The following is a 13,004-nucleotide window of genomic DNA, read 5'->3' as shown; positions in this document are numbered from 1 at the left end:
AGTTAATACATTTTCTGAAAAAAAGACCTGTATGTAGAGATTGGGAGTAGGATTTGTTATTGGTCCCAGGTAGAGAGTTATAATTCAAACTGACACTATGCGTCAAATGGATAAACACTCATTTTCAGCGAAGGGGTCCATGAATAAGTCTGACTTCTGCTCAAAGGTCCAATGAACAAAGATGTTTGATCAATATCTGCCATACTTGGCGATACACTCAGAGCTGTTTGTAAAAGGCTCCATCTCAATAAGGATTAATTTGCACAGAATACGTGATTGTGTACTTTACATAAATTTGCTGTAATATTCTATGCTTTGATGCTAAATTATACCTTTTATTGCGTTTTGGGATCTGGATTTAAGGTTGAATAATTTACTTGTTTAAACTTTTTCTACTGGAGTGTAGTGTTAAGTTAGATTCTGGTGAGTAACTTACTGATTGTTCACAATACTCAAAATAGTAATTGTATTGTAAATAATGCATTACTAGGAGTACTTTTATGCACAAATTTTAAAGTGAAAGCTTTTCGAATATTTGTTATAATTGTAAGACAGGTAAGACTTAATGGAAAGAAAACAAAACCTTCAATTTGTTTTTTCCCCCAAAAGATTGTTTGTTACAAATGTATTTTGAAGTCAAGTTCAATTTCAATAGAATCTGGAATTTGTGAATTGTGTTCCGGTTACATAATGTTTAAATTTTGTAAGTAAGTTTTTTCATTATTTTCTCATATAACTTAATAGGCTAAAGGGATGTAGAAATCAGTCAAATTTAAGCTTACGAAGGATCAGATTAAAATTATTTGAATATGTTAAAACGGACCCCCTCATGTATTGTCACATACACTTTTTTACAGCTTGAACCCTTCAACAAATGTTGATATATGCTCAAAATTTAATATTGTCTTATAAAGTATAACGTTAGTAACACTAAATTTCAACAAAAGGCTTAAAGGTTACCATGTAAGATTCCTCGTGGGCAAGCAGATTTGTTGTCATTTTTCTATTGTTTTCTTGGCTCTATCAATGTGGGTTGCTCCCCACTAAAAAACAGTTTTGTTTGTTTAAAACGCCATAGTTATATTTTTTTCCTGCAATTTTACTATCAAAGAGTACAATAATTATTATGTTCGTGTTTTTTCAGTCTGCATTGTGTACACCTGAAAAAAATGGTCCAAAAACTTTAGTGAGTCCCTTTAAGGTTATTGAAGAAAATGAGTTGGTTTATAAAGAAATGAAATCATAAATCTGAACATTTTTTCAAATGGTCTATTGACTACGTTTTTTTTTCTTTTTCCCAGTTTATTGATGCAGAATTAAACATAGCATTTTTCCAGTAGTTTAGTTGTAAATAAACACACTATTTGATTGAATTCAGTATTGTTTTCTTTGTATTTTATCTAGGTATGGTTATCATGTATTTCTCTATTGAAGCATGGAATGAAGATTTAGCTCATCAAGCTATCAACTAATAGAAATGTAAAATATAAAATAGTGGTTTTATATACTTCTTTGAAGGTGAATACAGTTCATAAGCTATGTGAGTGATCTATCAAATAAAATTTTCAATTTACATCGAAAGCAATTAAATTTCCCACTTAGATGCTTTGGATTGCAAGATGATGTCATTATATTGAAAAAAAGATTTATAAGTAGTGCCCATACGGTTTTCACCGCAGGGGACTATAGTTTCACCACACTACTGTCCATCCATCTGTATGTCTGTCTGTCAGTTAACTAGGTACGCGGTTAAAGGGCCATCAAAATGAGATTATATACATTATTAAAACTTTTTTGTTTTTTCAAAAATTGCAGTTTTTATGACAACAAACAGTGTAAGAGTCTTTCCATCCAAGTGGAAAAATAATCATGCAAACTTGGTATATGAAACATTGTGCACAAGTTGTTAGGGGCCAATAAGGTAATTATGCCCATCCATTATTGTTGCTATGCGAAGTAGGGCACTGTAGTTAAGCTAGCAACACAGCGCTTTAGTTTACATTGCAGTGTTCATGAATGCAAAAAAGATAAGAGGAGTTTTGCTGTAAGCTGACAAGGCAGAATATACTCTAGAGAGCTTTTGAGCTTTTAAACTGGCCGTTATTTTTTATTTGTCTTGAACCTTATGTTTTGCAAGCTGTAATTTTGTTATAGATAGATGAAACTGGAGCCTCACTGTTTATTATTTATACCTCTATGATTCAGACATCTGTGCAAATTATTCCAATTGATTATTGCCTCAATCTTACAACCGGACATCAGATTTGCACACCTTGTTGAGATTGTTTTTGCTTGTCCGATCAATAGTAGGCTTCCTTTAAAGGGACTAGACACCAGATGCTTCAAAATGGGCAAATACAGAATTTCCTCAAAACAAGCAAAGAATTGTCAATGCAAACTAGTAGGAGGGCAATAATACATCACTTTACATGATTAAAATAATAAACACAACAATCATGTTGCAGTCTCATCTGTTTCCCTGTTAAAAAAAAGCGCATAATGGTTTCCCAGTAAAAATCATCCCTGTTTATGAGTAAAGACAAATATACTGATGCTATTTTTAAACTTACTGGGATAAACGTGGTAGACAACCCTAGAAAATTACGAATTTGAAAAATGTGCAAAAACTGTGGAGATGTGATACATCAGTAGCGGTAAGTAAGATTCAATGTGTTGTACACAGCTATGTCAATTTAATGTAAGTTTTTTTGACATATTTTTCTTGCAATTGTATCATCTGGTGTCGTGTCCCTTTAAGAGAATACTGAACATGTAATAAATCTGAATTTTATTCCCCAGATCTTGAAAGAAAAACAACAACATTGACAATACTTTGTTGTAATGTTGTAAAGCCCGGACTCGCTCATGTTTTGACACCAAAAATAAGTTTTACCCGGTGATGCATCTGAAAACACTTATATTATAATAAATTAACTCTTTGTTTCTGAAATTGCATAAAAAAACCAATCGAAGTATAAAAAGAAAATCTGGTTTAAGTCAAACCGATAGCTGAACCACTCGGCCACAGGGATTCTGTCACTCATACATGGCACTAGCAACAGTTTTGGGAATCATTTGATCATACATGTATATCAACATTTGTTGAAGGGTTCCAGTATCTTTGTTTTTACAAACATCTTCTCATATGTTTTTTGTCATACAAGTTTTTACAAACCATGAATGAGTCTCTTTAAGGTATCTAACCAACAAATATGTGAATTTTAGATGCCTGGTTACCCCATGTTCTTTTAGTTCTCATTTGAAAGTGTTTGACATGTATATGTAGAAATTAAGGTTAAACAAATTTTACCAAAAATACTATTTTCGAGGCCTTCAAAGATGACAAATTAGGCAAGTTGAAGTCTGACTTCAGTTGAAATGAAGAATCAAAATACAAACCAGGAAAGCAATAACTTGAAATGATATCAAAATTTGACGAGGTCACTAGGCAATGTAATTTAACATTATGGTCGATGGAGTAATCAGAGAACTGGCTTATTTGCTGGACAGATCATTTCTTAAGTTTATTCCACAGTGTGTGGTCCCTCTTCGCCCCATCAATTCTTTCATAATGGATGTGACACTAAATTGGATTATGGCTGCCCACAATAATTATCTACTTAGTTTAACAAACCAAGTCCAAATGAAATTACCAATTTATTTTTTGAAAAAAGAAAATAAATAAAAAATATGACCCTAAATGCTTTTTCTATGAAACTATTAAAAGAGAAAATAATATCACATACATTTATCAACTCAACTCAACTCAACTCAATATTCTTTTATTGCATCACAGTTTACACTGAAGTAAAATCATGTGAAAACTCAATATATTATTGTAAATGTTCGTCAGAACTCCCCTTTTTCTTCACAAGACACAAAGGCTCTGACCTCATTCCAAGAATTGTGGAAAAAAAACTGCCAGGGTTATCACATGACTAATATATCTTTTCATTGGTTTAAGAGTTATGATTATTTATATAAGGGTGGTTCAGCATTATTTCAATTTCAATTGATATGTTCAAAATGATATTAAGAACTTGTAGCTCTTTAAAATTTGTGCAATGAAATATGGCATATTACAACATAATGTGAAATTCAGACTGTCTCTGAAACTATAATAATAATAATAATAATAATTCCACATTTCCTATATTTTATATCAAACATTGTCAATGCAAAATGCATGGGAATGATGTTTTATTGCAGTCATTATCATTGGATATTTGCTGATTCTTTCTGAGTTTCCATGGTAATTTAATAAAACTGGAATAGAATGTGTAAAACTTTGCTTTAATAATACTGAAACTATTTTTTCAGAATGTCTTGGTGCCGTTGATTTCGAATATCAGCAAAATATTTCACCGTAACGATGTTTGTTGAACCATATGCGAGGGATCACCATGTTTAAAGCACAAAATGGATTCATCTTCCTGATTTTAATTCTCTCAGGTAATTTGTTTCTTGTTCATACAAAAATTCCAAGAGTCACAGTGTCCAAGCGGAGGTTTTGTTTTAATTTTTTTTATAAGTGTATGCTTCTCAATTAAATCAGCCTCTTACTGAAGATATTTTGGGTTTCAGCCTTCGAATCAAGATGTTATGGCTTTGAGTCTGTCAGCCTCTAAACTAAAATGTTAAAGTTTTGAGCCTCCAAACCTCTAAACCAAGACATGGTGGGTTTGAACCTGTCAGTCTCTCAACCAAGACATGGTGGACTGGACCCTGTAAGTCTCTCAACCAAGACATTATGGGTATGCAACTGTCAGTCTCTCAACGAAGACATTATGGGCATGAACCTGTTATATAGTCTCTCAACCAAGACATTGTTTATATGAACCTGTCAGTCTCTCAACCAAGACATGGTAGGTATTATCCTGCCAATCTCTCAACTAAGACATGGTGGGTTTGAACCTGTCGGTCTCTCAACTAAGACATGGTGGGTTTGAACCTGTCAGTCTCTCAACTAAGACATGGTGGGTTTGAACCTGTCAGTCTCTCAACTAAGACATAGTGGGTTTGAACCTGTCAGTCTCTCAACTAAGACATAGTGGGTTTGAACCTGTCAGTCTCTCAACTAAGACATGGTGGGTTTGAACCTGTCAGTCTCTCAACTAAGACATGGTGGGTTTTAACCTGTCAGTCTCTCAACTAAGACATGGTGGGTTTGAACCTGTCAGTCTCTCAACTAAGACATAGTGGGTTTGAACCTGTCAGTCTCTCAACTAAGACATGGTGGGTTTGAACCTGTCAGTCTCTCAACTAAGACATAGTGGGTTTGAACCTGTCAGTCTCTCAACTAAGACATGGTAGGTATTATCCTGTCAGTCTCTCAACTAAGACATGGTGGGTTTTAACCTGTCAGTCTCTCAACTAAGACATGGTAGGTATTATCATGTCAGTCTCTCAACTAAGACATGGTAGGTATTATCCTGTCAGTCTCTCAACTAAGACATGGTGGGTTTGAACCTGTCAGTCTCTCAACTAAGACATAGTGGGTTTGAACCTGTCAGTCTCTCAACTAAGACATAGTGGGTTTGAACCTGTCAGTCTCTCAACTAAGACATGGTGGGTTTGAACCTGTCAGTCTCTCAACTAAGACATGGTGGGTTTGAACCTGTCAGTCTCTCAACTAAGACATAGTGGGTTTGAACCTGTCAGTCTCTCAACTAAGACATAGTGGGTTTGAACCTGTCAGTCTCTCAACTAAGACATAGTGGGTTTGAACCTGTCAGTCTCTCAACTAAGACATAGTGGGTTTGAACCTGTCAGTCTCTCAACTAAGACATAGTGGGTTTGAACCTGTCAGTCTCTCAACTAAGACATAGTGGGTTTGAACCTGTCAGTCTCTCAACTAAGACATGGTGGGTTTTAACCTGTCAGTCTCTCAACTAAGACATGGTAGGTATTATCCTGTCAGTCTCTCAACTAAGACATGGTGGGTTTTAACCTGTCAGTCTCTCAACTAAGACATGGTAGGTATTATCATGTCAGTCTCTCAACTAAGACATGGTAGGTATTATCCTGTCAGTCTCTCAACTAAGACATGGTGGGTTTTAACCTGTCAGTCTCTCAACTAAGACATAGTGGATTTGAACCTGTCAGTCTCTCAACTAAGACATGGTGGGTTTGAACCTGTCAGTCTCTCAACTAAGACATGGTGGGTTTTAACCTGTCAGTCTCTCAACTAAGACATGGTGGGTTTGAACCTGTCAGTCTCTCAACTAAGACATGGTGGGTTTTAACCTGTCAGTCTCTCAACTAAGACATGGTGGATTTGAACCTGTCAGTCTCTCAACTAAGACATGGTGGGTTTGAACCTGTCAGTCTCTCAACTAAGACATGGTGGGTTTGAACCTGTCAGTCTCTCAACTAAGACATGGTGGGTTTTAACCTGTCAGTCTCTCAATGAAGATGGTGTGGTTTTGAGCCTGTCAATCTCTCAACTAAGAGGTATAGAGCTTGAGTGTGTCTGCTTCCAACCAAGATGTTTTTGGTTGGTGCCTGTAAGCCTCGCAACCAAAACCTTATTGATTGGAGCCTGTCAGCCTCTGAACCAAGATGCTATGGATTTGAGTCTGTCAGCCTCTAAACTAAAATGTTATAGGTATGAGCCTCCAAACATCTCAATTAAGACATGAATTGAACCTGTCAGTCTCTCAACCAAGACATGGTGGACTGGAGCCTGTAACACTCTCAACCAAGACGTTATGGGTATGCAACTGTCAGTTTCTCAACCAAGACATTGTGGGTATGAACCTGTTAGTCTCTCGACCAAGACATGGTGGCTATGAACCTGTCAGTCTCTCGACCAAGACATGGTGGGTATGAACCTGTCAGTCTCTCGACCAAGACATGGTGGGTATGAACCTGTCAGTCTCTCGACCAAGACATGGTGGGTATGAACCTGTCAGTCTCTCGACCAAGACATGGTGGGTATTAACCTGTCAGTCTCTCGACCAAGACATGGTGGGTATTAACCTGTCAGTCTCCCGACCAAGACATGGTGGGTATTAACCTGTCAGTCTCCCGACCAAGACATGGTGGGTATGAACCTGTCAGTCTCCCGACCAAGACACGGTGGGTATGAACCTGTCAGTCTCCCGACCAAGACACGGTGGGTATGAACCTGTCAGTCTCCCGACCAAGACACGGTGGGTATGAACCTGTCAGTCTCTCAACTAAGATGTTATTGGTTGAAGCCTGTCAGCCCTGTACTCTTGTGTGCATTAATGTGATGTGAATGGGAGCCCCATAGGCAAGTGTGAATTTACATGATGTGAATGGGAGCACCCTAGGCAAGTGTGAATTTACATGATGTGAATGGGAGCACCCTAGGCAAGTGTGAATTTACATGATGTGAATGGGATTACCCTAGGCAAGTGTGAACTTACATGATGTGAATGGGAGCCCCCTAGGCAAGTGTGAACTTACATGATGTGAATGGGAGTCCTGTAGGCAAGTGTGAACTTACATGATGTGAATGGGAGCCCCCTAGGCAAGTGTGAACTTACATGATGTGAATGGGAGCCCCCCTAGGCAAGTGTGAACTTACATGATGTGAATCGGAGTCCTGTAGGCAAGTGTGAACTTACATGATGTGAATTGGAGTCCTGTAGGCAAGTGTGAACTTACATGATGTGAATGGGAGCCTCCTCCACCTGGTCAGTTGTTTGAGGTTGTTTTTCAGAGGATGTCAAAGTAATGCATTAGATTATACAACACAACATGCTATGAGTAATAACATTGTATTTATTGACAAAATATGAATGAAATACAGTCCCTTTATTGGTCAAATGGATGGCAATCAGTGTTATGTTAAGAATGACCAATGTGATTGATTAATGTTACAGCTGGCCTAAACATGACAAGTAATGCATATTTTTAATTACTTGAATAAGCTCATTGTTTAAGATGCGTCACCTTCAAGTACGACTCAATTGAGACAATTAAAGAAATGATGTATCTATAAAATAAAGATATGACATGATAAAAACATAAACATTTGGAAACAAAAACTTATTACCATTTCAACAACACCTGTAACAATCGATCAAGACTATTAATAACTGCATGTTAAAATCATAAAATATCTCTATTTGACAACATTATTTATAATTATTGCTGAGAAATATCGTATATAACAAGAAAGTACTAGACGACCACATTTCTAGAGAAATTTTAAGCACCTTAATTTACAAATTTAAAGATGCACTCTTACTCCCAAATAAGATTTACCACAATTAATACAATTGTTTTAATATTCCAAAAAGGATGAATAAATGTCGAAAACAATGGTTCCTATGAAGGATACTGAGTTTAATTTGATGGAAATGAGCATAAAACATGGTATTTCTACCTTATGATACTATAGTACACCACAGTAAATATTTAGCATTCACCAATCATTTATATTTTTGCGCTTTCTGCTATAAAATACACGGCTACAATCTTGTTATCAGTAATTTATATTTTCCATAAATACATTATTTAGTTTAAGGTTTAACAGTCAAATTTGATGTTTGTTATACATGTGTATGTATTGATTTTGAATAAGAGTGTCACTTTAAGGTATAAATTATAAAAAAAAAACCTCATTGCAGAGTTCAAACAGAAAATAAATCTTGATAAAATTTTAATTTTGTCTGAAGGGAAAAACTTATTCAATAAGTGGCTCAATTAAGCCTTTGGTTTAAAGGGGCTCACAGTCGCTGATCCAGCCAGGAATTGACTTTAGAGGGGGCGTAACTTAGGGACGCAACCTTTTGACATTTGGTTTAATATGTTGGCAAGGAGTTCAGGGTTCCCCCCAATAATTTTTTAACAATTATAGTCCGAATCGGTGCATGATATTAAATTTGAGCATATTTCATTACTTTTTTAATCCGATAATGAAAAAAAAAGTAAAATTGTATGTTATGAGGGGTATTGTGAAAAAATTGCTTACAACAATAATACATCAGTGAAATTCTATTAGAGCTCTGTTGTTTAAAATAATTAAAAACTGTTGCAGGAAATGCTGTTATAGTCCAAAATCATAATGAAAGTTAATATTTGCGAGTTGCTTTTTGGTGTAAATTCTTATAAATAAGTTGTAAAATAACTCAGTATGAACAACAATTATTAAATCATTGTCTACATAAAATCTGTGAGTGAAACCCTTTAAGATACTCAAAAGTGGTAAAATAAAGCTGTTTTAGTTGTTATGTTAACTGACGTCAGCCTATACCATTTGCTCAAAGTGAGGCAATAATAAACAGATTAAAATATTTTGGTTGTAGATATGTTTTAGTTGGAAAGGCCAATGTAAAGAAGATAAAACCGCAATCACAGGGAATCATGACAGCATTTGGGCGACTTTTAGTCACCTCATCATGCGTAACTTATATCAAAGGATATTTCCTTATTTTATCAAGAGTGTTTGTTTTGGGAATATTAGGGGATTTGTAGTTCAGGACTTATCCTAAAATCTGGATTGAGAGCTTTGATCTTCAGTTATTGTACAGTTAATGGAAAGATTGTTTTTTTTGGTGAGCCATTTGTATCAAAAACAGTAGGAGGTACCTTTAAATAAAAATAAATGACTTTGAAAACAATTAAAATGTGGTCTAAATCCCTTCACCCTGCTTTGGGCATGAATCCCTCATACTCAAACAGATGCCAGTTTTTTTCGGGCTTGACAATTATCAGCTGTATGAACCCCTGGAATATAGATTACAAACTGATTGCTATCTGTGCTTAGTTCTCTTTTCTTTTGCTGACATGAACTATAATTTTATTAAGGTGACACCACATGTCAGTAAAACATTTTTTTAGGCATGCTCGTCTTGAGAATTACCCTTTTATTAGTAACTTGTATTCTTGTACTTGTCCTGGAGGATAATTTTACCATGGTTTCCAGTCATTTATTCAAATATTATCTGATTTTCAGACATTTTTTTTTCTCAAAACTTTCAGTATGAGAGTGCAGCTTTAATTTGATTAATTTTGTCCATGTCTATTGTCCATTTGTAACTGGGATTCCAACCCTTGTTTGTATGAAGACACCACCAAGACAGACAACAGACAAATGTATCATACAGGTTATGTTTTATGTTTAATATTTATTGATTGGTCATTCTTTATTCAAAGATTAATATCAACCAATCAAATCATTTTAATGTGCAAACAAGCCTAAAGAAAACCTGTTACCAACTGTTTCAAGTTTTATACAATTCATTATTGGCTTCAGGTTTACATCTTAACACAGCAAATGTTTCAATTATCTTGATTTATGTTCCAGGCCTATTGTCCAGATGTAGTGCCCAGTCACTGTGTGATTCTGCCCCCTGTCTTCACAATGGCACCTGTACCGTGACTACAGATGGACAGACCTACACCTGCACTTGCCCAGATGACTATGTAGGTTCAGACTGTGAGGGCGTCATCAGATACTGCCTCAATGGAGCGGGACCATGTCAGAATGGGGCCATTTGTGAGGACATACATGAAGGTTGGTGATACAAGTAAACTAAGAGTTAGGATGTCCTCTTTTATGGATGGCTGCCTCCCACCAAAGAGTTTGTGGGCTCCGTCAGTGTAGCAATTTATTTTGCCTCTCAAAAGGACACCTGAATACTGGTGAATACTACCCAGGAAACAGACTTGAGAGTGATTCACTTTAAGCTATAGTACATTAGCAATAGAAAATCTGCTTCAGAAAAGTAAAAAGATTATTGCACAATAATAGTATATGTAGAAAAGGTTTGATGATATTTCGTTAATTTTAAAAGAATTTGGAAAAAACTATTCTTTGCAAATCATACATGTTTTTAATTTTCTTTAATGAGTAATGAGATCTTTAAGTTAAATTTACCGGTACTTGTAAAACTAGAACAACTACAGCTTTCAACTTTTATGTTCTTAAATGAAATAAAGTGTTTATTTAAGGTGGTTACCAGTGTTTCTGCGAGCCAGGTTTCCATGGCAACCAATGTCAACATGAAATCAATGAGTGTGACCCCAATCCATGTCAGAACAATGCTAAATGTATAGACGGGCGTAACAGATACACTTGTGATTGTCCAATAGGTGGGTTTGATAGAATCATTTAAATGAAGGTATGTTTCCATGGTAACCAATGTCAACATGAAATCAAGCAGTGTGGCCCAAATCCATGTCAGAACAATGCTACATGTATAGACGTGCGTAACAGATACACTTGTGGTTGTCCATTAGTTAAGTATATATAAATAAGATTATTTCAATGCAGTTTGTACCATGGCGACCAATGTCAACATGATATCAATGGTTGTGACCCAATTCAAGCCAGAACAATGCTCCGTATATTTATGGATGAGCTTTACATATACTCTTTTGATTTTCAAATAGATGGGTATATTTTTTATAAAATCATTCAAATGAGGGTATGTTGCAGATGGTATGGCAAAGATGTCAATTTGAAATCAGCAAATATTAGCTTGTTATCCCAACATATGCTTAACAATTTCTACATGTATACATGTAGTTATACTGTATGTGTTGGCTAGGTGAGATAATTGTTTATTATTTTCCAGCATTGTAGTACAGCCACTCGAGTTTTGATCTTTTTTAAATAAAATTAAAACAATAAAATGCAAACAAATCTAAAATGAGATGAGCTTTGGCCTGCCATTGTTTAAAATAATTTTAAATAGTGCACTGATTATTTTTCCTATATTAACTATTAATAGGAATATCAAGTGGTCAAGGTCAGAACTGTCTTCATCTTTTCACTACATCTCTATGTGTTACTGTGTAAGTACACAAGCTCTTATTCAATGCCACATAATGCCCTATTTATAGGAACTTCAGGGGTCAACTGTGAAATCAAGGTCACAACTGGCTGCAGCTCTTCACCTTGTCTCAATGGAGGTACATGCATTGCTATGGAAACATCTGGTCAGTACACATGCACCTGTTCCCTTGGTTACAAAGGTCAACACTGCGAGGTCAACATTGATGATTGTGTAAATCATACATGCATGGACTACCAAGTCTGCACAGACTTAGTGAATAATTATAGGTGAGTGTATTTAGTTTATCATAAAAATTAATGTTTAGATTTTATTTTCATTGTGAAATTTGGTATCTCCTAGGCTTAAAGGCCTAGTTTAATCCTTCTATAAGTGACCCCTCCCCCTGCAAAACCGTGTATTGTACACACAACCTCTGTGTTTTGATCTTAATGTAATTGCCTAATTGTCTTATCAGATCTCTGATCTGAATGTCTTGCTGCACAGTTTTGGAGGTTTTATTATAGAAATGGTTCCTAAATGGCACTGAGCCAATAAACAAATAACAGGAAATTAGCCCCTACTGAGACATAAGTGCAATTAGCAGGAGATGTACAGCAGGGGATTGTCATGCCAAACATTCCCTAAACTAGGCCTTTGAATAATTTTGACAAACCTCTATGGATGATGTCAGTAGTTTCTAATGTAAATTTCATTTTGTGTATGATCATCAAACATAATTTTATTTTATCAAGGTAAGGTCTCCTTACATTTAGAAATTGAACTAGCAAATTAATAGTATTACTTATAGAAGACAGGGCCTTTATTTCTTTCATAATAAAAATTGCATCTTTTATGCCTAACCTACATTCAATTTTAAGCATAAAGTAGATAGCTGTTCAATTTATGTTATGCTGTCATGGTAATGTTGCACCATTGACAATTACATTTTAGATGTGATTGTCCTGTTAACACAGAGGGCAACCTTTGTGAAATCAACCTTGACCTTTGTGCCAGTGGCCCCTGCTTTAACTCTGCGACCTGTGTACATGAGGGGGACAGATATACATGTGAATGTCCTGAGGTGAGTCATAAATTAATAAGCTGGTTTACATTTTTATAAGTATTTGATTGACCTTGATCTTTGTGCCAGTGACCCTGCTTCAAATGTATGTCTTTTGTACATGAAGGAGATAGAAATGCATGTGAATGTCAGAAGGTGATTCAGAAGTTGATAAATAAAATGAGCTG

The 13,004-nt window shown here is 35.6% G+C and overlaps 1 protein-coding gene across 1 annotated transcript in view; it reads left to right on the top strand.

Moving 5' to 3' along the window:
* Positions 1 to 283: 283 nt before the first annotated feature.
* Positions 284 to 13,004, top strand: part of LOC128223098 (protein crumbs homolog 1-like) — a 34,580-nt gene continuing 21,859 nt past the window's right edge. The window contains exons 1-6 of the mRNA XM_052932349.1: positions 284 to 423; positions 4,321 to 4,452; positions 10,283 to 10,492; positions 10,930 to 11,070; positions 11,824 to 12,043; positions 12,708 to 12,837. Coding sequence (XP_052788309.1) covers positions 4,389 to 4,452; positions 10,283 to 10,492; positions 10,930 to 11,070; positions 11,824 to 12,043; positions 12,708 to 12,837 — 765 coding nt within the window. The 5' untranslated portion in view covers positions 284 to 423; positions 4,321 to 4,388. The remainder of the gene's footprint in view (positions 424 to 4,320; positions 4,453 to 10,282; positions 10,493 to 10,929; positions 11,071 to 11,823; positions 12,044 to 12,707; positions 12,838 to 13,004) is intronic.

This window comes from Mya arenaria, chromosome 17 (genome assembly GCF_026914265.1).
Source record: "Mya arenaria isolate MELC-2E11 chromosome 17, ASM2691426v1".
Classification (NCBI taxonomy): Eukaryota; Metazoa; Mollusca; class Bivalvia; order Myida; family Myidae; genus Mya; species Mya arenaria.
The sequence above is the reverse complement of the archived record's forward strand: the minus strand, read 5'-3'. Positions and strand labels throughout refer to the sequence as shown.